The sequence below is a fragment of the Camarhynchus parvulus genome, chromosome 2, assembly GCF_901933205.1.
Source record: "Camarhynchus parvulus chromosome 2, STF_HiC, whole genome shotgun sequence".
NCBI lineage: Eukaryota > Metazoa > Chordata > Aves > Passeriformes > Thraupidae > Camarhynchus > Camarhynchus parvulus.
In genome coordinates, this window is record NC_044572.1 from 70,215,044 (window position 1) to 70,242,362 (window position 27,319).

The 27,319-nt window shown below is 35.7% G+C and overlaps 1 protein-coding gene across 2 annotated transcripts in view; it reads right to left on the reverse strand.

Moving 5' to 3' along the window:
• Nucleotides 1-27,319, reverse strand: part of RELCH (RAB11 binding and LisH domain, coiled-coil and HEAT repeat containing) — a 77,800-nt gene that overhangs the window by 38,838 nt on the left and 11,643 nt on the right. For both annotated transcript variants that reach the window (XM_030963483.1, XM_030963476.1), the window contains exons 2-10: nt 21,953-22,042; nt 14,049-14,120; nt 13,884-13,939; nt 13,656-13,769; nt 11,481-11,684; nt 11,300-11,391; nt 10,007-10,315; nt 5,555-5,630; nt 5,078-5,173 (exon numbers count right to left, since the gene is read on the reverse strand). In XM_030963483.1, the coding sequence (XP_030819343.1) occupies nt 5,078-5,173; nt 5,555-5,630; nt 10,007-10,315; nt 11,300-11,391; nt 11,481-11,684; nt 13,656-13,769; nt 13,884-13,939; nt 14,049-14,120; nt 21,953-22,042 (1,109 nt within the window). The remainder of the gene's footprint in view (nt 1-5,077; nt 5,174-5,554; nt 5,631-10,006; nt 10,316-11,299; nt 11,392-11,480; nt 11,685-13,655; nt 13,770-13,883; nt 13,940-14,048; nt 14,121-21,952; nt 22,043-27,319) is intronic.

Genomic DNA, 27,319 nt, shown 5'->3' on the forward strand with positions numbered 1-27,319 from the left:
GCACAGGAGAACTGAAACAGCCCATCTTCCCTCTGTTCTCCTTCTCTGTAATTCTCCATGTAGGTCTTTCCAAAGAAAAACTCACATTTTTCTCACCATAGTATCTCCGGACAGCTTCTTCCTAACTTATAACAACTTGTTCCACTACCTTTGAAAGGGATACACTATTTGAGTTATCAATAAAGGCAACATTTACATGGACATACAGAATAGCTCTCTCCTTATGGACAAAAGAACATGGATTTTTAATGGTAATTAGTACCATCTAAACTACATGCCTACAGTTCCTCCTACATATTAAAAGTATTACAACAAAATATTAAACTTTGGGTTTTTTAGAAGTGCATCATATAGTGAGCATCTCAGAAGGTAGCAAGGACTTTTCTGTCAGTTTTGTTTCCATCATTATAACAATGTTTTGCTAAACATTCCAACAAGTCTTCTACATCTTATTGCTCTCACTAATTACTGTCTTCTTGCTGGAGTTTGTATAAGCAAAATAATTACCCCAAAGAATAAATTTAACTAGTGTTAAGTGTCAAGACTGGTTACTTCAGTAGGTTCAAATAATAATATTTTTATTACTCCAAATATTAATGTATTAATATTGCAGGCAACAATATATAAACCAGGATGACATGATCAATTTTGTTAATGTCTGCCTTTTTATCTTCTTTAATAGTCAATGCTTATATCGTGAACAACTACTGCGCTACAATTATTCTGTAACTTAGCCTCTGACAGCAAGGAAATAAAATTAAATAATCTTACTGTCTGCAACTGAAATAGCTGCAGGTACCAACAAAAAACTGATAGGAACTGTCTTGGGCAAGAATGTATTTAAAGTTCCAAATTCATTCTTTTAATTTAATATGAAAAAAACCCCATTAATCATAGGATTAACGCATGACTCACAACTTTGTACTACTAATCTCACCAATATTAAAATCACAGCTCTAATTACCTTTCATGGGGTGAGACTATTAGTCCAGGATCCAAAGTAAGCCTCTGAGATACCAAAGGGATGTTTTTACATAAGAATCAATGGTACAGTGTGGGTCTGGAAAAACTTTCTACTTCTTTGTCTGTATCTACTGTTTATTCGAAAACACACCTACAAAAGTTTGTGATGCAAAAAAAAGCTGGCAATTCGATTCATAAACACCAAATTCAACTCCTCACATCCATGAACTATCTAAGCTTTACAGGCCAAGTGTTGAAAGACATTGGCCTTCAGAGTAGTGATGAAAAGGATACTCCATGAGACTGAGTTATTTTACTCTAAGGAAACTGCACTAGGCCCTCATATTGAGCAGAAGGGAACTAAAGGACTTAAAATATAGTTATGTCTCATGTGCACCCTCACCCCTGAACAAAACAGTCCTGCAAGCTAAAACCAGCACTGAAAAGGACCAGCAAGAAAAGGACCACATGAAAGGACCTGTGGTCAATACTACCCCTGTTTTTAGAAACAATCTATAGAAACCTACTGCAATCTACGTTTTACAGAGTAACATAGTATTGTAATTGTTCATTTAGATTTCTTTATTCTCCCCTATAATGGAAAATTTAAAGTGGTCATCTTGAAGATATCAACAACTGACAATTTTCATGCCCAGCAACTCAGGTTTAGGTACCTTTATCCATATCCAACCATGATGAAATCTGCTAGACACAACCCCTGGAAGCAAACAATTAAGTATACTGCCAAGATCTGACACAGTCTTCTTTTGCATTTCTTCAGCAAAGCCAGTATTTTATGGCTTTTAAAGCATAAGACTGAGATGAAAATTTATAGTAAGATACTCAACTCTACTGTGTTTTTTAAGAGACATGCCAGAGAATTGAAGTGCCTTGGTGATATTTATGTGCAATTACCGCACATTATTGTGATTACTTTCAATCTACAGTGGAGATCTAGTGGAGTTGAGAACGGTATCAATTCAGAGTCTGAAGATCTAACATTATCTTTGCTTCAACTTTTTAAACAAATAAAAGCAAAACTCTATTCTTAACATGTTGAACTCTCTATAAATAACCGTTTCTCAGTATAACTATTTAGTGGTGCATATTCAGTAGATCACTACTACCATGATTGTGCTAAGTCTGCACAACACAAAAGAAGTTAAAGACTAACACTGGAATAATGGGTGAGATTAAAGGTGTAAATAATGAAATAGAAGTGCTGATTAAGAGCAAGAGTAATAAGGGTTTAAGTAAAAAATTTACTCTGGGCCAAACTCCATTAAAGGATTATATACTGCAGAGTATGGAAGTTGTATGTACAAACAAGGTTACTCGTTTCCCCACAAAAAAACATTGACTTTCACATCTTAGAAAGTGTGAAAAATGAGTATTGCACTGATTAGTTATTGCAAAAATTGTAAAAGACTGCTTCTCTCTAATTACATTTTAGCCAAAGGAATTTTTCTATGTCACATCTGTTAACAAATAGAAAGTGACTGATTTTACTTTTGCAATTTTTTGATTGTTAATGTATTTTAAGTGGTAAAATGACAATTGAGAAAGCAGAGTAAAATGTAGATCAATTTTTATGAACCCAAGGTGCTCATCTTCAAGAAATATTATCACAGACTGCACCCCAAACAATGGGCTCAAAAAAGTATTGGCTTTTAGCATTTTGTTACTGGTCATTCCACTTAACTTTTACTTGGATTGCAACATCTCCTTTATTTGTGACTGTATTCATACACAAATCTAAATATTGACATGCATGTTTTCAGGGAGTTAAGATAACCTAGATGTTAGAGATTAATAAAACAAAATTAAATTTACTTGTTGTTACGTGAATTTTGATGATTATGAATTGCTTTGAGGCAATTTTCCTGTATGATGCATTATTGATTTTACACAGTTGAACTGCTTTTTTCAGAAACAATTAAAATTATTCCCTCAGCCACCCTACTCAATACTGTGTCTTTCCTTCTTTGTTACTTCCACTGGAACCTAAACTACAGACACTGAAGAACAATTAAAGCTGCACCAATACACAAAAATAAATAATTTCAGAAATGTCAACTATAATATTTGCCAGAACACTTACTACTGGATCAGGCAGGCTGCTACTGACCTTAAGATGCTTAAAAGCATAGGAAAAATGGTTTCTGAATGTCTGCTAAAGGACAACAACTACTGAGAGACTGTCAGCCTCTGCAAACTCAGTTTCTCCAAAATGAAGATGCATAGCATGTAATTTTCAGCTTAAGATTTTGCAAGCAATTTCAACATGACGGATGCTTAAAGAACAAAGACACTTCAGGGAGTCATCAAAAAATTATGCTTAACTCTCATCCTAATATATTGATAGCGTAAGATCTTAAATACTACCATTCTTCTTGTTTCAGAACAGAGTGGTGAGAATTTTGCATTGTGATCTGAACCTGTTACACATCTTTCTCAAATGAGTGATCTTTAGGTATATTTTTACACCACTTCTCTGTGCAAAAGTCTCATTATAAGGTTGTGTATGGACAAGACTCAAAGTTATACCTTGTTGAAGACAGCCTAGTTCTTAGGTTTGCTTTCCATAATTTGATTAGGATAAATACTGACAGATGGTCTACCCAACTTTTCCTTCAAGTTCCATGACTAGATCAGAAAGAACATTAAAATAGTTATAGCAAAAGGTGGCAGGGAACTAAAAGAAGATATTTTTAAAACAAATTTTAATTACTGAAACATTAAGCATCCCATGTAATCCAATTACTCAATTGTGATTTGCGGCTTTTTCATTTAATCTGAAGCAGATAATTTAAGTCAAAAATACATGTAATCAAATGTAACTTGCACTGTAAAACAACCTAGGAAGGAACCAAGTCGGAAACAGAAGAAAATGTCACAAAAATATTCAATACATTACACAGATTAAGCTAAAAGCTGTGAAAAGGAGCCATAATACCACATCCTGCCAAGCAGAAGGAAGGAAAGGAATAAAGAAGAAATCAGAAATTAAGCACTGATCCAGGAACATTCACAGAATTATTGTGAAAGACAGAAGCATTTCCAGAGCACCCAGTTAACACCCACACCCCCTCAAAAATAAAGCCTTTTATGAATTTTCAAACCATAGCATATATCTCAAGTTCACCATGTCAGCTGCTGATAATTACTTGTATGGTATAAAAATTTTAGATTACAGGATCAGTACAAATTTCTCAAGGAATTTTCAAAGCTTTAAAATGAATTTACGCAAAACACACGACCAAGTCTACCATACTGTAGGTCCTGTCAACAAGGACTAAAACTCGTTGAACAAGATATGTTACTTCAAACCCTTTATTTCAGTGTCAACTATAAGGACACAGAATTTTTGTTTTATATGCCTTCAGCTTTTGGTTGTTTTTTTTACATATTTGGTAATGTGTAATATTAACACAAAGCAAATCAAAACCAGTCGCGTTTTTTTCCTTCCTTTTGTATGCTATATAGCATGAATGATTATGCAAACCATCACCTTCAGTTACATTCAAAATACACATTACATGGTCATAATTTTTAGTCATTCTCATTTTAAAGTTAAGGAAAACATATAAGCAAGATTGCTTATTTGCTTACAAAGGAGTATTTTTGATGAACCTTTACTTGGCTGATACATGGAGCTTCCAAGAAAAGACATTAAAATAATTTGTTTGTTGAAAATTATTTTTGTTGAAGTACGTAGTGCTGCAAAAGAACATGAACATTATTGCTTATTTAAATTGATAGACAAAATAAATGAAAGAATGTTTGAACTCATAGTCCCTGTTTTTGCAAAGCACATTGATACGGTCTTCCCTAACAAAAACATCTATGCTACCACAAACAGATGGACCTACAGTAACAGTCTCGCTGAATGCTAATGGGTGCCTTAAGCAGAGGAAGGAATATTAGGATACCATGCAGGTTTGCTGAACTCACCTGACAGAGGTGTAAAACCATTTTCTAGGAGCAGAGATGCATGCACAAAAGTAAGAACATGATTGCAAGTAATAGACTTCCATGAAATTAGACACAACATCTTCAAAATTAACAACAAAATAGCGTGATAAAAAAAAATTAAAATTTCAGGGTTCCTCACCTCTCGCTTTGCAAGCAGCACATTAGGAACAATATGAGGCAGGCAGCGTCCCAGCATTAACATGACACTTTTCTCACTGTCTGCAATTCGAGATACCTAGAAAACCAAGTTGCTTGTTTGCTTTTTTTAGAAGCACAGGAGCAGAAAAATACCATTGAAAGCAATAATAAAAATTGCAGCAGGCTGATCACTTACCAGAAAAGTATTTAACTTATTCCCATACATTAAGCTGTAAGTTTTTGATGTGTCAGTAATTTCAAAAGCATTACTGAGTAGAGACTCAAAGTTCCCAATAATTACACCTCTATCACTAGGTTTCATATTTAGCATAAAATCTAAGAACATATATTTATTTCTTAACTTTCATGCACATAGATTCATCTTTCCATGTCTTGTTTCAAAGCCATTATTGCTTGTTTAACCATTGCTGCCATGCAAAATGAAGGATCTTTTAGTTTATGTCAACTGGAAATATACCTCTGATCCCAAACGGCTGTCTGCTGACATCCGACAGAAAGACAGTAGTGCTTGATGGAAAGCTGGGGACAATTTCCTGAAATATCATCAAAATGGGAGAGGGGGAAGAAAGCATAAATCAGAAAGGTGATAAAGCAAGTCCTTTCACTCTGGTTTAATCAGCTCGGTAAAATGACACCCAGAAAGCATGTTTAAGTGATTCATACTACAGAAGTTTTAAAATTATCGTTGACTTCTAGAGTGTTTAGTTTGTAGCAAGAAAAAAACATGAGTGTCCTAATTAAGAAGTTAGTTTTAGTTCCAAAAATATAGCATCTTTCAAACGGCTGCACAGACAAAAATAGGACTAAAGCATGAAGAAAAGGAAGCTTAGGCAATACAAGAGGAAGCATACAATTATGCAAACGGGGTGGGGCGGGCACAGAAATCACATGAAACAATATTTTTGCTTAATGCTCTGATTCTGCAAATTGCATAAAAGCATTTGAGTAGTCAGTCAAGTTACGAGCTTCAGGGTTAAATAGAGTTTGCTCAACTGCTACTTTGGGATCTAACTTTGGATTCAAAAGCTGCCAGAACCTCAAAATCAATGTTAAACTGGTGTCGAAGCCCTTGTACAGGGTGCATCTGCACAGGCACTGCCTCATGGCCACATCCAGCACCAGCCAATGCAGCCAAGCTACTCAAAGCCTTAAGCATCCATATCAAACCCTGATAAAAGCTTCAAAACAGCCATGTCTGAAGAAGGCAATTTGGCAGAAATGTTCTCAGAAAACAATTACTGACCACTACATCAAACAGGCAAGCAGCAGCACCCTATTATTCACAGTGATGACAACTTCCTCTGCCTTATCTCAGGCGTTGTACTTAGATGCTAATCTAACTGCTCCATCCACTGTGTTTAAAGAAGAAACACAATATTTGTCTTCCAAAATATGCACAGAAAGCATCTCACCCATTTCCATCATCTGCTGTTTGAGTCCTCTAATGATACCGAGAGGAGGCAACTCCTATTTTTTATGTGGAAATTGGTAATACCTTGAACCCTCAAAAATACACATGAGTGCACAAAGACACAAACGATTAGGTGCATGGACATACATTTTATCTAATAGATTGATACATAATACTTCTTACAGTAAATACATCATCATTCACACTTTTCTCACTGAAAAAGCCCATTAAGAATCAAAGGTCTTACATACAATTACTTAAACTAATTACTAAACTTCAAAAGGGCATCAATAAATATACCAGTTTTCGTCTTCTCACTATTTAGAAAATTATGACAAATAAGAATTTTTATTTATTGCTTAATTTTTTTTAACAGTATCAATTTTTGAAGTACATTTTAAATTTTACTGAAGGAAGCTTGTTTTAATTCTATTCAGCTTGGTTTTGTGCTAGGTTCACTTTAAAAAAGTTACTAAGCTACTTAAACAGTAGTGAGTTGTAAAAGACCTCTTTCACAATATGTTAGTCCTTATGCTGTAGAATATTCTTGAGTGACAGATTTACAGACTCCACTCAAGACTGTAGAGTTTTTTTACAGGGGGAGGACATTAGCAAGCATTGCAAAGCAGCAGCTTAACATTGAAACAGAGGCAAGGCCTTGGCCAGCCCTTTGCCCAGGCTGTCCTTCAACCTGGCATTCATTCTACAGAAAAATCAGATCCTTTCCCACTTGGAATCCTAATTAAAATCCTACAGAAGGGCAAAGTTCCATTCCCACTCTGCAGAGAATAAAAAGTAAGTATGACAATATGTCACTGAATTTCCCTGTGGGTTAAATAACAGCAAGTTCTGGGCAGTGTGGATCCTCTTACAATTGCTGGCTATACTTGGAGTCCAGAAAGCTTCTCCTTAAAGAAGTCTAACAAAATCCTTGATGGCTACACTGAACAAAAACAATAAAAGACCAAGGCCTCTTGCACACATGTAAGTGGCATGTCTCTTCAAGGGCCAAGAAATGCCAGCAGTGAAGACATCCAAATATAAGAAAGTACAATGAATAAAAAGCCACGCACTACTGTTCTATTCTATATAACTCTGGGACAGAAGAGTCAATTAATTCAAAAAGCCAGGACTGCTGTATACAGAAAACACCTTGTATTTGGTGCAAATTACCACACACCTCAAATTAGTTGAATAAACACATGTGGTGCAGTATATTTAAACCACTGCTAGTGCTTTGCACTGCCATCTGTTAACTGAGGCATTTTTCCAATGATGGTCATGTCCTCATTTGCCAGCATGCACGCACAGCTGCTCTGAGTGCAGGCACACAAGGCAGGCTCACTTCCCCTTCTCTCTTCCCATCTGGGCAAGATTTATGCCAAGAAAACACTCTATAGATACAGTAGTAATGATCTTGCCTTTTAGGATAGAGTCTTAGCTGTTAACCCTTCTTAGTATATTCTGAATAAATGATAGTAATTGTCTTCTATAAATAAATGTGGATTGAAATCAATAAATATCCAGCATTTCTGTTGTGCTGCTTCTCCTGCAGACCTCAAAACATTCAACAAATAATCTATTTATTCAGTGAAAAAAATTACTGCATTGTTACAAACCTAGGGTATAATCCAGGAAGAAAATTTAGTACTAGATACTGATCTATAAAACACTGTATCAAACATGCTTTCCTTTGACCCTTTGCTGACATATTAAGCCCAAAGCAGAGTACAAAAATAGCTACATATTACACATGCATTATTTATTTCTGCAGTGAACTGCATTTGAGGGGACTTGTGAATTTAACTCAATGGAGATTCACGGCTTCATTGAAATACTTTTCAAATAAATCTAGGTGCAGTTAAAACAACTGTGAGCAGCAGAACAAATGCTGTTCTTCTAGTCTCTACCATCATAAATTCCACTGGAAATACACAGCTCATTCCTCACTCAGTAATTTAATCCTATTTTGATATACACCCTCACTATCCCCAAACCATCAATCTAATATTCATGCACTTAATGCCACCCAGCACTCGCCATTAATCTGAGCAAGAAGAAACTTGCAACAAGCCAAATGAATGCAGGTAGACAAGTATATAGCAACAGCTTGAAGTTTTGATTACTACACATATTTGTATTGTGTAGTGTACTACACATATCTAGATTTTTAGCTAGGATATGAAAGAAACTTAAAAGAGAAAAAAATCTGGAAAGCTTAAACTAAACCACTGACCACTTTCCAGAAAAATCTAAGCTGTTCTACTTTCCTGTTAAACACTAGTATAGTCAACTAAGAGAGAATAAATTTGTTATGTGACTCCAAAGTACTATATTCAGAAATCTTTCCTTCTGTCCAATTCTAAAAGTTAAGATATCACTGAAAAAGTAGCCCTGACCCTCGAACTTAGTACAAGAAGTACAGAAAATCCATAAAAAGCAGGATTCTTAGGGTTTGTAAGAAAAGGTAATTACTAGCAGGATTAGCAACTTCTATTTTTCAGGTGTTCCTTTTCTCTACCCCACTATAAGCTTGCACTCATTTTTTCATCTGCACAGAATGTCACACAGATTTCTACTTGGTATTTTCAGATGGAAAGATAATTCTAGAAACAAATTACAGTATCAAAACCAGCAAAAGCTCACTAAGGGACAAGAGACAAAGCAGGATGGCTGCCTGCTTCCCTACAAACAGCAACAGTAACATCATAAGGTGAGCTACTTGCATATCTTTGTCCGCAGTGGTAACAATTACAAGTTGTATACACCCTGATTATGTCTGTGGTCCGCGTTACTCCTGATGGCTACGGTGGTTTATCTATCACTTAATGAACAAATCACTTCTCCTTTTCACTATAAAAACACTTGTAGAAGTTGAAAGGGCTTTCTCAAGAACACTTATAAGCACAAATTCAGTCTCCAAGTAATAACACAACACGAATACCCTAATTTAGTTAAAAGATTCATAGCTACCCAGTGAAGGCTTGCCCCAAAATCAAAACTCAAAAAAGCAGTATGCCATTAGCTACCTTTCTGATAATTACAAAATAAGTAAATGAAAAATAGTACTGCTCTCTAGGAGAGTTATACACATGTACACAGAAAAAGCAAAAAATTTTCCCAACAACTCTTCAAGCAGAAGAGAATTATTAAATTAAAACTTAGAAGAGAATAGAACTCTTGTCTTCCCGTTCACTATTCTGATTTTACCTATTTTTTTGTCATAACAAACATGGTTGGGTTTAGAAACAAGTAGAAAGTGAAAAGAATTTCTGAAATTTAATACTAAAACTGTAGGTTTGTCATATGTACTCCTTCCTAAAGAGATTAGGAACAATAGAAAAATATCAGCACTGTACCCTAGAGGTATGTTAAGTCTTATTTGCCTCCAAAACAAAAAAGATCTATTCATTTGGCAGAAGTTCACTGTTAGAAAATTATCTACTCACTTTACAAGAATTTTCAATAATACCATGCAGTTTACAACTTATCACTAACCTATTAGGTTTATCAAAGTGGACTGCAGCTTTAGATGATGGAGGACACGAAGACAGTTTCTCTGTCTCTTTAGAGGGCACAGAATTTAGCATATCATCTTTAGAAGTCCTTGAATCCACTTCAGCTGATAAAGCAAGGCTTGTTTCCTCGATTTTTCCATGTTTACTGTCATTCTCAGAGCTCTTGATATCCAAGTACCGTCCATTGTCCTCTGAGACTGTGAGAGGCACTTGTTTTAAAGAAGGATGGGGAGCTACACCATAAACAGTTGACACAGAAAAGTTTTCATTCTTGAGAAGATCTATTTCACTGAAAAAGCAAAATATGAAATATTTTTGTAGCTTTCATGCAAATGTTGTTCAAATCACGCTACTGCACTACGGAAATAAAGATAACACGCTGAAGAGCTCATCATACTCTTTCAATTCATGTATGTTTAAGAATTCCTATAACAGAAATAACTTTGATCACATAAACTGTTCAAATAAGCACTAGTTTCATCAAGCACTTTAGTAAAAAATTAGTAACAGGAAAACGTTGCACTGAGTGAGTGAATCAATGAAACAAGTGAGTAGCAACAGTTTTATCTCCTTCTGGCTGAAATCTGAGCACTGAGACACAAATTGTTACAAGACAGAACACTACCTAGGATGCAAAACACAAAATACTAGAGTGGTGAATCAATATGTACTATCCTATCTGGCTTTGAAATGGTAACTATGCAAGTCAATAAAGCCACTTAAAATTTAAGCACTTTCCCACACACTGCATTAGTACACCTCTTAAGAGGAATGATATCTTACGGCTTACAGAGTGATATGTTTGGTCTAAACTTTTAAGTATCTTTATTTTTTGCTATTATTAAAGATACCATCATGTCTACTAGTCTTGCTCTTCAGAAAGAAAAACTGTGTTGACATCAGATGTTAAGCATCTTTCTGACAGTGTTTGCAAGCTGTACACACTAAGGAGTAACATAAAGCTAATTGAAAAAAAACAAACTATGTAAAACATCAGAAGTGATTGTTTTCAAAGAAATAAGAAGTCACATTGAAAGAACAAAATGGGATACAAAATTAAATTGTACAGGTAATAAAGGGAAATAATCCCTTTGAAGTCTCTTTCTTTTTCTAAATCTAATACTATGTATTGAAAAAGAAAGACTGCCCTGCCCTGAAGAATTCCCAGTAATTTCCTATATCTACACATATGTGTAGATATGGCTCCACATATGTGTACATTGAAAAGTTATCCAACATTTATCAAGAGTCAAGTACGTTGATAAGAACATACCTTTCAAGTCTTTGGATTTGTTCCATCAAAGACCATTTCTCACTGTTTAACACACTAATTTGATCTTCTAATTTTTGCACTATTAAACATTGCTAAACACAAGACAGAAATAGAAGATTTTAGTACAAAAAAGTTAAGCAGTACATCAAACAGCTGTAACATTTCTCCTGTACAGTCTTACTTCTATTGACTGTGGTGCTGTTTCAAACACAGGGACGGTCCCAAGTATAGGAGTGTCAGCTTCTAACTCGTCATCTTCTACACCAACTGATGCATCCACCACATCTCTTGCAGCAACATGATGGTTTCCAAAGTCACGGTACAGTTGTAACAGGTCAGGAGGTTTTGGAATATTCAATCCTACATCATCCCAAAGTTCAAAATCCTTCAAAAGAATAAAAGAAACTAAAGCATACAATATACTTCCTTTTATTTTCTTTTCTCTTCCTCATTTGACCAGAGGTGATGCAATAGCAAAACAATCACATCAAGACTGCATATTGTAGTAAATCAGACAGAAGAATAACTCAGCAAGAAACAATAATAGAGGAAGGATTCACTTTATGAACCAAAGCAGTTTGACCATAAAGGTAGCTCTAGGTAACATACTAGAGAGAGTACCTTTCCAATCACATAGGTCACTTTCTTTTTTGCTAAGACATGAACACTTTTTAGAATCCAAAATAATATTGCCCAAATTCTAGCAGAAGCCAACGCAGTTGATACAAGGCAGAAATACTGGTTTTGTTCCCATTTCACTCACAAGCGCAGGTGTAATTTCCCTAGGGAAGACAGGCACAGTATCACAGAATCATTTAGACTGGACAACACCTCTGAGATCAAGTCCAACCTTTGACCGATCATCATCATGTAAACAAGACCGGAGCACTAAGTGCCACATCCAGTCATCTCTTGAACACCTCCAGGGACAGTGACTCCATCACCTCTCTGGGCAGTCCATTCCAACATCTAACATCTCCATGAAGAATTTCTTCCTGATGTCTAATATAGCTTAAACAGCTCTGTAGAAGACTGATAGTGAGGTGCAAACAACACAAGGGCCTCCTGTCTCAAACAGATTCTTCCTTTTCTCATTTACATCTCATCATCCTATTAACACAAGAATATTCCATGTCTGTATACACAAGAAAGTTTGTGCACTGTTACACAGGAGTTGTGATGGTCTCTTTAATGACATTAAATTTAAGTATTGGTTTAAACTTTTTTCCTATTGCTCCCAGTCTTCACTATTATTTTTTCCATAGTCTGGTCCCATACATTTCTTTGACGAAAGATGATTTTCTCAAATAATTACATGAGTAATATAGGAAAAAATGCGTCTACTATACAGTAATTTCAGTATGTTTTTATTTACTTTTTAGAATTAAGAATTTTGCTCTTTTTTGCTAATTGTCTCACAGCACAAAACCTTCTCAGTTGAGAGCACAAATAGGATAGACTGATCATCTTTTCTTTTTGGCGGACGGTATTCTCACAAGTATTTGGATGTTAAGTGCAAATATTCAGTGGAGGTGGAAGATTCAGAAATTCTATTTAACAACATATTTGCTCCACAGATTAGGATATGAAATGTAGGAAAAGTTTAGGAGGACCAGTTTCACGTAAAACTGGATGAAATTCCATAATTAATTCTTCTGGTAACATCCCCATTTTGTGATGAATACATATTGGGTGTTGATATTATTGGGTGTTTCGTCTACCCGGAAACAGTCAGAATGTAATTAGAATCTTCCAAACATTCTTCCCATCAAATGTAAGCCAACAGAGACATAAAACTGATCATCTTAAGAAAAATGCATCAAAGCATAGCTATATTGGGAAAGAGCCAGGATAACACCTTATTACCAAAAGCTTATTCAATACTGTACTCAATGCCAGAGGTGATTAAGTACTCGCACACACACACATATACATATCCCCAAAGACAACCAATGAGTAAATTGTATATCCCTGCACAAATCAACTGAGTAGGATCTAAGGAAAAGATTACATTTGAGATCCAGATCCTTGAGTTCAAGTGAATGTGTGTCACACCAGAATACAAGGAAATATCTAACTCAGAGTATTTCACTTCTTCTTTTGCTTCCTTTAAAGAATGCAAGCACTCTGTCTCCTTCCTACAAATTTTGGGAAACTACTGCTCAAACTGCTGTGTTTTCAAACCATGGTTTATATATGAAAATGCTAACTAACATATTTAACTTTTAGAGTACTCATATATATGAAGCAAACTGCATGCACAGGAAAAATCACTTAAGTTCACTTGAGTTTATGACAAGATCAGAATATGGAAAGCAGGCGTGCAAAGAACCTCAAACCCAGAAGGAAACTTTACCTGATCATGATTTTCATCTGAAAATGTTATTGATGTAAGCTTGTAACTATTCTTCAATAAAAATTCATTAACTAGGAAGTTTAGAGCTCTTTTCTCAAGAGGTCTGATTGGCTCCTAGAAAAAAAAAAAAAAGAAAACACACTAGATCTTTGGTTTATCTTTCTTCCAACTATGGAAGAATATTCATACTAAAATCCATGCAAAGCTCATTTATCACCAGCCACCTACCTGAATTTCAGGACTTGATTTATAATTTTTTCGTTCCTGCAAAGGAACTTCATTTTCTGGGGAAGAAAAAAGAAGTAACTAAATTTTACTCTCTCACAGAGGATGAGCTCAGCTACTTCTACATTGTTTAAAGTAGAGACTTAAGAAAAGGTTTATGTACACCACCTGCAGCCTGAGTCAGGTTGGCTCGAAGGGCCTGTATGGTCTCCTTGGCTTTCCGTAGTTCAAACTCCAGGACTGGACAGGGATTTGGATTAAACACACACAGGCATCCAACCAAGGCAAGGGAAACAAAAAATAAAATATAAAAAGCAAGGATGGGTGTGAAAAAAAAGATACCGTTTGTATTAAACGTAAAGCATGCAATCTTTATGGAACTTATGAACACATGCAGCAGAGTTGGTCTGAAAGCAAACTGGTGAATATTTTCCATAGTTTCACTGGCCTTAGCTTAGCTAAGTCAAAATTTCAAGCTGTCTGACAAGGACTCGCTGCAAGGTTTTGGGAAAATATTTGGGAACTGATGCTGTCAAATCTTTTGGCTTTTTGGGGGTAAGAGGAGTATGTGGGCAATAAGAACACAGATCTAAATGAAACAAGTATGTTGTGGCAGCAGAGGAAGCTGTCTCCATGTAGCAAAGCTTAAACCATCAAGTGAATGTACAGTCCCATTGACACCACAGACTTCATTTGCAAAATAAAATCATACACCAAAATTTTAGTAGTTTAAATTGGAGATCTTGAAATGTACTTTATCTTACTAAAAAAATGTAATTTTAAATTTCTATTTAAAAAGAGTGGAGTTTTAGGAATGTCCCACAGTTGATTAGGATTTTGAATTCAGGTCACTGAATTCCAATGAACAGAGATATACAAGACCAAAAACACCCAAAAAACGCAGTTCTTCTACAGTACTTAGAAAAAAGCTTGAAAGGAAAAAAGTCTTTGCACCATTATTGTTGAAAGTTTACATTGATTTTCAAAGATCGAGAGTCAGCTTTAAATTCAAAAATACTTAATTCTAGTTCTCCACTCTCTCTTAATTCACCTTTCCACTTCCCTAGTCACTCATATTTGTTTCTCATGTTCCAATGTTTCCTCCAAAAAGGGTCAGTGGTGATTTGTGTGAACTAAGATTTCATGTGTTTCGATGCTGAGGTCGTATGTACATAGTGACCTCAAATTTTCATCCCCTGGACCTTTGCAAAACATATAGCAAATGTTCTTTTAATAGCCATTTACAGGTAGAACATTTAAGGAAACCTATTTAAGAGGTGACCAGATAAATACATGCATTTCACTAATTCTCAGATTAATCTAATCACACTGAAATATACAGTTATCAGAAGTAAGGACTCTTAACTAGGAAAGATGAGCACAGAACACCTACCATGCTGAAGTGTTAGGTGACCTATTTGGAATAGTTTAATATCTACTTTATTCCCAAACAAAAGGAAAAATTTTGTAGTGACTTTTAACAAGAAATTTCAATGAGATCTTTAATCACTGCCTGGAAACAATTTACCATGGCATTTGGAAATATTTTAACAGAACACAATGCACAGCAGAAACACTGCATTGGCCCTTGCTGGTAAAAAAATGTTACTGAAGGCTGCAAATAAAACCAGTTCCTCTTTTGAGCATCTGTAACAGACTTCTGATAAATAGCACTCATGGAAAAAAGATTCACTCAGTTTGCAGTTCTGCATAAAAACTGAAGGAGTTACTACAGTACACCACATTTGCTACATGAAAGTAACTTGTTTGATGCACAGAATTTTACTGCAGCAATACAAAAGCGCAACTGAGGATACAATGAATAAAATATGTAAAATCTCTCTAGTATTCAGCAATGCTGATCTGCAAATACTTCTGTGCAACAAAGTTAGAAAACACTCTCATCATAAAGTAAGTTCCTAACTTTAGCACTCCTTGCATTTGAGTTACTTATTCACAATTTTAAGATACTAATTTGTTACTTTTTGAAAATTTTAAAGAACTCAAATTAAGTAGTTTTTCTTATGGAAAGAACTATGTGTTAACATTTTACTCTTGTAAAATATTTTCGAAGACCAGAACAGTTGCAGATCAGGAGTGCCCTGAACTAGAATGATATAAATAATAAAAAAAGTTAGGAAAACAATGCAAACTATAAAAACTCAGGAATCCAATTAAGGAAAATAGGAATAAGACATGTCTGAAGGCATAGAAAGCCAAAAAACTCATGTCAGACAAACCCATGTCAGACGGCAAGAATTGAATTTTAGTGAACTGTGACGATGTTGACAATTAGAAGCCTTTAGGACTTTACCCATTCAACCTTAAAAGTAGATTACTCTGCTGCATGTTTCTGTTACATAGTAGAAGATTCTACACATAGTATATTTGAGAAGCTGTCACTTGGTAGCATGTCAAAACAGCCACATAATCCCACTACAACACAGCATCGTTTCAGTTGTACTTCATCTAATCTTATTAATGGCACCATGATAATTGCCATCATACAAACCTTGATGCTTTCAAGTCAGTCACAAATGACTGACTTGAAGAAGTTTATAGGTGTTGAAGAAGTTTATAGGTGTTTATACAATTATACATGAAAACAGCTATAACATTAACTTCAGTCAAATGTAAATTGTGATTAAAAGCTCTTTAAGTTATACTGAAATTTGATCTTCAGCCAAAACATGTAATGATTTTTAATTCAACATATCTACCAATGAAATCAACACTAATAATCCCCATTTGTTGATTCTATAGCATTCTCTTACATAAAAAGGCAACCTTATAACCCCTTTATTTGTAACCATGATGAACTATTGACTTTGAATACAAATGACCCGATGCCTCTCCCCCTCTCCTGTTACAAAGCTGAAGCTACCTCTTCAGAAGCATTGATAAAGCCAAGCTAAAGTGCAGCTTCATGCTTCACTAGGCTGATAATGCGTACAACTCCCAGCACTTGGTTAAGGAGTGTCAGCTCCTTAACAGCTTAAGAATAATGCACAAAAGTTTTGCTGCAGAGAGCCTAAGAAAGGAAAGAATCAGATACTCCTCTGCACCAGGAAAGCAAAGAATAGAAATTTAGAGCCTTGAGGTTGGGTAATCCTCCTACAAGGAAAAGGTATTTCTGAACAATTTAGTTTGCCTTAGGGGAGAAAACTATCTAAAGTTCAATGGCTCTTTTTATTAAAAGTGATGGCTTTTAAATGGCTTTTTCATTATTAAAAGTTTCTAATCACTACAGCTACTACCCTGGAAAAAATTACAAAGCCTGACTTTAAATGGGTGAATCTTTCAAGCAAGCAATGATGCATTGGACCAAGGTTTTCAGATCAGCAATTTTTAAATGTTTCAGTTTTCATGCAGCTCATCTAATACAGCTTAAAAGAGAAGTGCATATCAGGAATGAGTAGCTTGTCTGCTAAGCTTTGAAATTTCAAAACTAAGCTTTCTCAAGGGTCTTACTCTATTGACTCATATTTGTTAATGATTTAATAAGTTATTGGATGGTAGATACCTACAAAGAACCTACAAAGAACCACCTGCAATTGGGATTGAACTAGTTGAGATCTAGATGAATAGCAGTCTTGTTGAGCCAAGCCCAAAAAGTTGAGGAAATAAACAGTACTTCTAAAATCATCCAGCATTTGTGTTGTGTAAGCAGTATTATTTCCAATTACATTAGAATTTTATAATCTACATATAGAATACCTTGTCAGATTTTTGCATACTTCACTATGAAGTACCCAGTACTTCAGAGAATGGTGGAAGGGTAGTTTTGTGTTGTGAAGCCACTATATGGCATCTGGACATTTTCTTTTAAAAGTAGTTTTCCACTGAAGTATCAAGAGCCCCTGTGCTTACCCAGCTTTCCTCACTTTCATACTGTTACAAGCTCTGTTGTTCCTTAACTGCCATTTGGAGTCCTTTCTCCTTGCCAAGTAAATGCAGAACTCCAGATGTCCTAAATCATACTCTCCAAAACATGCATGACATCCCATTAAATCTGATGAATCTGTACATATATTTTGCATCAATCAGAAGAAATTTAAATTCTCTGAAAAGAGCTAGCAATGAAGCACTGTCCCAAACATACTTCAGGAATTGAGGTTTCCCAACTCCCACTTTCCTGATGGAAGTATTAAGAAAAAAGGCAGCCTTGAAATGTGAAACACTTGAGCACATAACACAAATAGCCCCAAATCAGAAAGCTGTACTTCAGCACAAGATATGACTACCACAGTAGAAAAATAAAGACCAGCAGAAGGATTCATGAGCAAGTAACAGAGAACCTGTCACTCTAATAGTGGGAGGCCAACACCTGACTCAGCAGCCTCATTAATGCTTTGAAGTTAATGAGACAGGACCACCTACAGGGAAGACCTGAACTACAGCAGACTTGTCTTCAGCTTCAACCCCTGGAGACCTTCAACCTGGAAGGAAATTCAAGAGGCTTACAACTCCTTCACAGGCTTAAGACAGGCAATGGGAAGACAAAACCAGATCTGCTTTCAGGATGAACAAAGTACACACACAATGTCAGCAAGTGATTGTTGTGCTTCAGATGCCTTTTGTGCTCTGTTTTTAAGTTTTGTTTCTTATTCTTCTAATCAGAGACAAATAGACTAGCTAGAAATCAATGCAAATACAGTGAAATCTGAGGATACATATGATTGAAATGGAGTTTGATTATAGTAATTAATTTTATCATCTTTGAAAACACAGCATGTGTTTTTAAAATTATTAAATTCTCAAAAATTATTAGATTCTCATCTTTAGAGATGATGTCAAAGGTAGCTTAGCAATAATAAACATTTTGAATTATGCAAAGTAGGGGGTTTAGACCACGGCAAATTTAAGACGCAGCAGATGATTCAGTTCTTTAGACTGAATGTCAGGCAACCTATTTTAAACAAATCCTGTGTGTATTCAAGTTAGGTATACTCCAGGAAGGGAGTAGGCTTTCCATTTTCTAGCTGCTTTCTGGAAATTATGAGCATTTGGAGGAGGCCTACTACCCCTAAAAAATCCTTCAGTACTGAGTCTATCCTAGGAGCAATTATTTCAAGCACTTAATACATGACTTTGGATTCAAAAGTTACCAGTCTTAGAGAACAAATTGTTTCCATCTAGTAAATTGCAAGCTGTAAGGATGCATTTTGGTTTGTTTCATCTCTTAGTGGATTACAAATGTATTAACCAAATTGCCACACCTCTCATTTTCATTAAGATCAGGTAGATAAAGAAGAAAATTTATGTTTTCTAAATTGCAGTTAGTTTTGTCCACATCCTGACTGGCTTCTATGACTTGCATCTTTTCAGTCAAGCAGATGATAATATTATAGAAGGGACTCAGAGTCCTTCCTGCAGATTTCCCAAGTGAAAAGCTCTTTTCAGCAACTCTTCAAAATATGTTTGCTTCTAGGCCAAATTTTGATTCTAATTCCAGATGGAATGAAGTGGGCTAATAGCTTTTAAGTACTGAAATCAGTTTCAAACAAGAGTTGATACAGTTATTTCCAGAACTTTCTAGACTGTTAAAACAAAAAAACTCGGCAGCTGTCTACCACTACTCATAATGGGCAAATGAAATATGGTGGCTTTGGATAATGACATATGCACATGTTTTTTGATTTGGGGCTTTCTAACACAGTCAAGATACAAAAGTATTCATAAAGTGGGTATGTTATAACCTCAGTTTTAAAGTCCTTCTGACTCAGAACCAGTTTAGCAGTTTCATTTAGAGACTGACCTTCATTTATGTCCTATCTTTCATTTGATATGATAGGGAACTGATATGGAAATCGTGTTCTGTCCAAACAGTAAAAAACAAAGATAGGAGCATAAGAAATGCATTTACAAAGGGAAATGATTCAAACCTCATCTTCAGAACCATCAGAAGAAAAATATGACTATAAGATCATTGCCACCAGCTTTCGCAAGAGATTACAATTTTAATCTCCTAAGCATCAAAGCTTTTAACAGAAAAGAAAGAATTTTAGAAGAAATAAGCAAAACAGACTTCCAGTTAGGTTTCAAAGTGCCTTTGCAGCTAAGAACAACTCCAAAAGCAGAAGTTATAAGCCAGAGTTTGTTTAAAGAAGGAACTGGATTTGCAAAATTTTTGAAACCTCTGTTGACATAATTTTTTAATGAGCAAAATAAATACTTATCAGTTTTTGAAATTGCTCAGGAAGACAGCTTTAAACATGATTGAGGCAAAATATTTTAAGCAATTATGACTGAACCAGAATTTTATGCACAAACAAAATATTTTTGAAAACTTCTAGTCTTTAAAAACATCCAGAAATAATACTCAATCTTACTTCATTCAAGTTATTATGTTACTTTTTAAGAACTCTTTGAAAAACATCTCTAAAGGAACACAGAACTGTAAATATCCCAACATACAATTTCCTCATCAATTACATATGACAGCAGTCAATCACTACATATCAATTATCAAAAATATTGATCAATTTTACTATTTACTTAACACTTAAATTTAGGCTATATTAATTTCATACTGGAAGTAACCAATATTTTGTCACTAATGTTTTGTCAGAAGATTACTGGTTCTACTGGATGTCAATTCTGACTGGTCTTTATTTTCTATAAGCATCTCTAATCCAATTCTAAGGACAGCTCCAAGCAAGAATCAAACCAGCTCTCTCAGTAACACTATTGCCAAGAAATACTGACTAGAACCAGGAAAAATCCACTATGATAATGAAAATAAATAAAATATTGGTATTTTTCCTTGTTTCTTCCTTGCATTCTGGGACACAATTCACAAATACTTGGGCTCCTTAAACACAATTTGTTTAGAAGATTAGTTTTCTATTTACAACTATTGCCTCCTTAAAAAGAGCTATGTATATTGAAAAACAGAGTAGCTAAATAGTAATAAGAACCCAGAAGTTTCTATATAAATTGAAGAACAGTAAGCTCATATAGCTCTAGAGCAGAGCACCAAAATTTCTTTGTGTTTGTGAATTGAATCCAGTCCTTTAACTCAGCAACACTGGCTGGGTAAGAAAAAATGAGATTTTCCCACCATTTCAGTCTGACCCAGAGATGAAATTTCACAATGAAGAGCCTTTACAGAACTATGTTTTGTCAGCTTTTTCGTAGCTTGGTGTTTCAGAGTAGAGACAATAGGGTGGAAGAGAGACATGGCAGCTTGCATCACCTCAGGTTTCATAAAGCTTAACCATGTGAGCAGAAGTCACAGTGTGGACAACTTCCATGAGCTCAGGATATTGAATACTACTAACTGACAAGAAGTAAACAGAGCTCTAGAGAGCTCTTATGGGTTTCTGTTTCTAGAGAGCTTTTATGGGTTTCTCTGTGGAAGCTGTGAATATCTTAATATATGAATTTGCAAAAAAAAACTGGACAGAGAAACATGGATCACATGCAAAAGGGGTTAGTAAAATAATTTCTAACATAAGAGAAGTTCCTGCCCTTGGTGATGTAATAGATCCTGAAATTAAAAGAGCCAAAGGCTCAGAACAAAAGGCAAAAACCCCAACCTTATACAAAGAATCAAATAGGAGAGAAAAGCACTAAAATTAAGACTTGTAGCAAAGAAGATTTATGGAACTGAGTAAATCCCAAATTTGCTCTGGGTTTGGAAGTGCTTATTTGATCTCAATGAAAGCTATGTTCAAGAGATGACCTGCAACAGATCTTTATGTCAGAAAGCTCTAACCCACATAGTAGTAACAGACCACTATGTACAGTAATTTAGTGAATGTTCCAGCTTAACAATAGTAGTCAGTAGGCAATACCAGGATACAGTTCTATTGTCAAAGGCTGGGCACCATTTTCAAGTATACTGTGTGTTTCTGCACTGGTGACATCTGGAATCATACACAAGTACCCCTGCCTGAATATTTAGAGAAATTACAGCAGAAGTGTCCAACATCAAGCAACTAGTTAAACCACCTCAGTGAAATCTTGTCATCTTCAAAAATGTTCATTTAAATATACTTATGCTAGAAACAACAAGTTAAACAGTAAAATTAACATTCTGTGATTCCTAAAACATATAGAACACTTACCTGCTACTCTTTCATCTGTTTCTCTATTGCCATCATCAGAGTATCTTGCAAAATCTAAAGAATCAAGAGTACTGATGCTTCCAGCACGATCTTGAGGGGTAGGGAAAAAAAGAAAGATATCAGAAAGAATCCTGAAGAGTTGCCTGTCTTTTACAGAGAAAGTCATGGAGAAAGTCAAAACAGCATCTCATTTCAGAAACGATAAATTGGAGGCTACACATTCTGCAAGACTCAAGTTGTATTGCATTTTCTGAAGGTCTGTAAGTAGTGTACATCAGTAAACTTGAACCAAAAGTGCAGCACTACAGCAAGTTCACTGAACAGACTTTAAGATATTTTTGCTCTCCCTAAAAGATGGTATTTCTAGCCTGTTCACAGCAAATGAGGAGCAGTGCATTGTAGCACTTCCCCTTTTCCACAAGGGCCAAGGACTTTGGCTTGGACACCCAGGTGAGAACATAAAAGAAACCAAACTGTTGTGTGACAAGTTTCAAGCAGTTCCCTTTTAACAGAAACCTGTGACTGCCTCAAACACTCTACTTCCTTTTCCCATTTTTAATATTTTAAGGCATGTCACTGTGACCAAATACTTTTTTACATATCTCCTGATCTAGCTTTTAACTTCAGTACATACCCACTAAATTAACATTTTTTAAGGAATGCAGTATCGAACAAAAGCAAAGGAAGCACAGTTCACACTATTGCAGGTATAATATTTGCACTCTATAATTAAATTCTGAATTAAATAAAGAAAAAAAGAAATCAAGAAATTCAATAACCAGCATAAGGGTTGGATCTTGACATTATTCATTTCACAGGAATGGCAAAGAAAAAACCGTCAACCAAAATGTGATTTTGATAAGTCTGTTTAAGCACATATTCACCTTTTTATTATAAAAACACACAAGTTACTTGGTAACAGAACTTAAAATAAATTGAAAAGATTCTTAGCACAATTGAACATGCAGAAATTATATTAAGTACCTTAGTATCTTTCTTCTCCTTCTGAAATGAATTTCTATGTAGCACTTCAAAAATAATTTTAATTACATTAGAACTGTTGTCACATTAACAAAGAACAAACTCCACAGAGCTGTCAAAAAACCTCTTATCTGTCAGTGGAAATAGAAGCAATTTCATCACTTGTCAGTCAAACTCTGTCATGACTAACATCATTATGTATTTAACCGCTCCTCCCATTCTGCATTATGTAAAAAAAAAAAAAATAAATAAAATCAATCTATCAATGACTTTCTTTGTATATTTGTGCTTAATTTTCCTGTAAGGTCTTGTGACATCCTCTCTACATACAGACCAGCATTGCACTCAAATAAGAACACTTGAATTAAGACTGAATAAAGCATTTACACTTAAAAGATACAGAGGTACTAAAGTTATAAACTCTAGCTGAGTTCCACAACGTCAAGACTTGCCTGAAAACCTTAACCTGTCTATTCCATGGACATAAAGTATATCACAGTATACAGTTTATATCTACCAAAGATGTTTTTCCTGTTGCAATGCTTTCTTATCCAAACAATGAAACAAGCTGTTGCTCCTCAGTAAGTCTCTACTCAGTCATTGGTTTTAAACCTCATTGCTCATATGCAGCTTCCAGTCATCCTCTGCAATTTTTCCATACATTAGTCTGATTTAGTAATTCTCTGTAGGCTGTTCTATATAGCTTAGCAACACAGTACAAACTCTTCTTTTTACAGCATCTTTGGAAAATGGACTGTTGTGAAACTAAACTGGTGGGAATCACATTTGAAGAGATTAAGTTCAAAAGTAAACATGAATTCATGCAGTATGAGAGTTTTTAGAATTGACTTTTCAAAACACCCAGCATCTTGATAATTAGATATTGCTCCAACTTATTTCATTGGGAGCTACAAGATCATTTTTTGAAATCAAATTCAAAACAATATTTAAATGAAGATCTCAATGAAAAGCTGATGTTGAAGAGAAGCAACCAAGTCTCACATACAGCATTGCTATGGCAAATGCAGAAATAAAACTGTTTCCCCCTGCAGTCTTGCCATGTTCACAGACCAATTTTCTAATTGAACTGTGAACAGAAGCAAAGTAACATCAGAGAAACAATGCTCAAATTTCACCTTAAGTCAACCACATCACAATTATTGAAGCATCTAAAGCCATAAGCAACACAACTTTTTCTTTATATGACTAGTGGTGCACTTCAGAGGCCAAGGTTCTCCCCTGAGAACTGATAAACCCAGCCATAAAACACAAATTTATTTGCCAAAGCCAAAAACTTCTTGGAAAAAACCCAAACCACCAAAACCCAGATGCCTATAAAAAAAGCAGAGGGTAATCACAATCTTTGTCAGGATTTAGACAACAGAAGCTGTTTAAGATCACAGCAGCAGCTGGGAATCCAACAACTCACAATATCAATCAGTTCTACAACCTTAAGGGTCCCACAGGAACAAGCAGCACCGAGGGGGTTTACAATTTCAACACCCAGAAACTGCCTTAAGCACCACCCCTGCACGCACAGCAGCAATTTACAGTGTTGAAACTTGTACATTCACCATTTTGACTTGGCTTTATCATTACCCTGTTCATGATAAAAGCAAACATCAGACTCCCTTTTCATAGAGGCCGACACTGGGAAGATGCACAGACAACAGCCAGATTCAGACTGATGACACCAATGAAGATCTGCTAAGGAAGCCCAGCCCTCATGGGTTTCCTGCTACCATTATTTCATTCTGCCAGTAATGCTGATCCTCCTTCCATTACAAAAGTGCACACCCATTAGCACACCCCTAACCCAAGATGTGCCATTACCAGCACAGTCAGGGCACACAAGCACTGCCGAACAGTGCCCACAGTGAAGAGCAGCAGGCCTGTGCCATTGCCTCTCCTGCCTAAAGCCTCACCATGGGGAAACTTAGTCAGTGGCCTTGCTACTTACCAGTGTCCCTGTAAGCAGGCATCAGAAGAGGTTTAACTCCTAAAACGAATTGTCCAGAAAATAATGAAATAACATCTTATAACCTCATATTTTACACTTCCATAAAGGATGTAGCTGCTCTGCGAAGGATCAAGAGGGTGTAAAATGTCAGGATCTCTAGCTTGTCATAGTGACCCCAAGGAAAGTTGGAAAGTCTCTTTTCCCAGCCCGGTGCTTGAAGAAGGAGTCAGGGCTCTTCATTTCTTGGTCTCAAGGTGGTTTATTGCGTCTTATCTATAAAATTCTTTCTCCTGTCCTGCCGAGGTCTGCTCAGCAAGACAGTCCAGGCACTCTCTGCCTGCCCCCAGGGCAGTGTTATGTCTTTACACTAAAAACTATGTATACAATGTTTACAATTACTTTCCTATACCTATCACCTATGTTAGACAGTGAGTTTCTACTCTAAACCAATTTGTAAGTGCCAACATCACAGCAGAAGATTGAGGCCAAGAAGAAGAAGGAGAAAGGCTGGACATGCCCAGATCCCTCCATCTTGCCTCCTGAACTCCCATTCTAGAAACCCCAAAAATCTACTTTTTCACCCCGTGATAACCTCACTAATATTCTACCTAAACTGCTGCGGCTAGCTGATCTTCATATAAGGTTGGTAATTTGCCCCACGGGTCATAATCAAAACCACAGGTGTTTTGGGCTCTGTGCCAGGGCTTCTGAGCACCCTGGCAGGAGTCTTGGCCATTCTGGACAGCCAGAGGGATGTCCTGGGTTCCCACAGTAAAAGGCACCTCCCTGCTAGCAGCACAACAGCCTCATTTGTAGGGAAAATGGGCAGGGCTGTTTGAAGGAAAGGAATCAAAGGGAAGGGCTGTGCTCAGTCACACAGCTCACCTGAGGAATGTGAAATAGCATTTGTCTGAAGTACAAACAGCTGTACTCCAGGACATTAAGTGGAAGCATTTCAACTACAGCATTCAGAAAAGAGAACTATTTTCTGAACTGAAAGTGAAAAAGAAAAAAAAAATTGAGAAGAAAACATATACTCAATTTTAAAAATAAAAATAAAAATTTGAGTCTCAAGTGATTTGGCAAAGAATATCAAAGCAACTTCTTGTGGAGAAACCACTGAAAAGTACACTTTGGCTGAAATCTGCTTATTTCCCAGAAAGAAACCCAATCTGCCACAGCAGCGGGAACCCATTTTGTTGTCTTGGTATGTGCATTCTTATCAACAGTCTCCTGTGCATGAATTTTAGCTTCTTTCTCTGAATTAAAACACTTTATAATTAGCAATTCCCTTTTGCTAAAAGCTTTCCTAGTGAATACTGGCAAAATAATTGCTGTCATCTTCATATTTCAGAAATGGTAAAAGCAAAGTAACAAGAACAATTTTGACAAGCAGGTATAAACAACTGCAGAACAGGGATCACCTCAATATGGAACAAGAAAGTGCACAGAGAAGCAGTGAAATAGGCTTAGGGTTTTCATAATTCATACCAGAGAAATGCCAGGAGATGTATCAGGATAATAAAGGAGAGCCTGTGCACAGTTCTTGTCTCTTACCTTTACCACTGGAAAAGGATGAGCAAAATCAGAATGCCAACATTCATATACTCAAAGATAAGAAGATTTTTAATCCATTAAAAAAATGCAATGCATTAAAAAAATGCAATGCATTTACCTTCATTTATGAAGTGAAAAATTTGGTTCAACATCACATTTTGCTTATTAACTTATACACTCTTTAAAAATATTGCTTCATTCCAGAGGAAAGGAATTTTAATTCTTTTCTTATTCCCAGAACTGGCACCAAATGACATGCAGACTTCTGCTGACAGCTTCTGTTCCCATGGCATATATTCAGCTCTCCCTGAAAACTGAGCATAACTACCAAAGTAGGAAAATGTAAGGGAATCTCAAAGTGATACATCCCCCTCCACTGACATACATAATATGAAAAAGGTTATGTTTCATTCACTCTGATGATAAAAGGAGATTATTTTTACCAGTTTACCTAAAAGGCACCAAGAATGATCATATTAGGCATATTTTCATGTTAGCCATATTATCACAGTACATGCATTAAGTAAAAATAAGTTGCAGTTTTCTACAAATCTCATTAAATAATCTCTACATTTTCATGACACTGTAAATCAGCTAAAAGCATAGACAAATTAAGTGGCATTACTTATTGATAGGAGGCACAAGAAAAAATATTTTAAGAATTAATACTTTAGAAGCTATTTGAATTTACGTTGCAAACATCCAAACTGATTTTAAAAATTACTAGCTCATAAAGCAGCCCAGTTGTTACATTTCCTCTAAGATCACAGGAAATCATATCATCATGTACTAACCATTAATCAAATGGAACATATGAAGGCCCAGAAAGCCACAATTTTTCCTTAAAATTCAAAGAGAGGAAACAATAC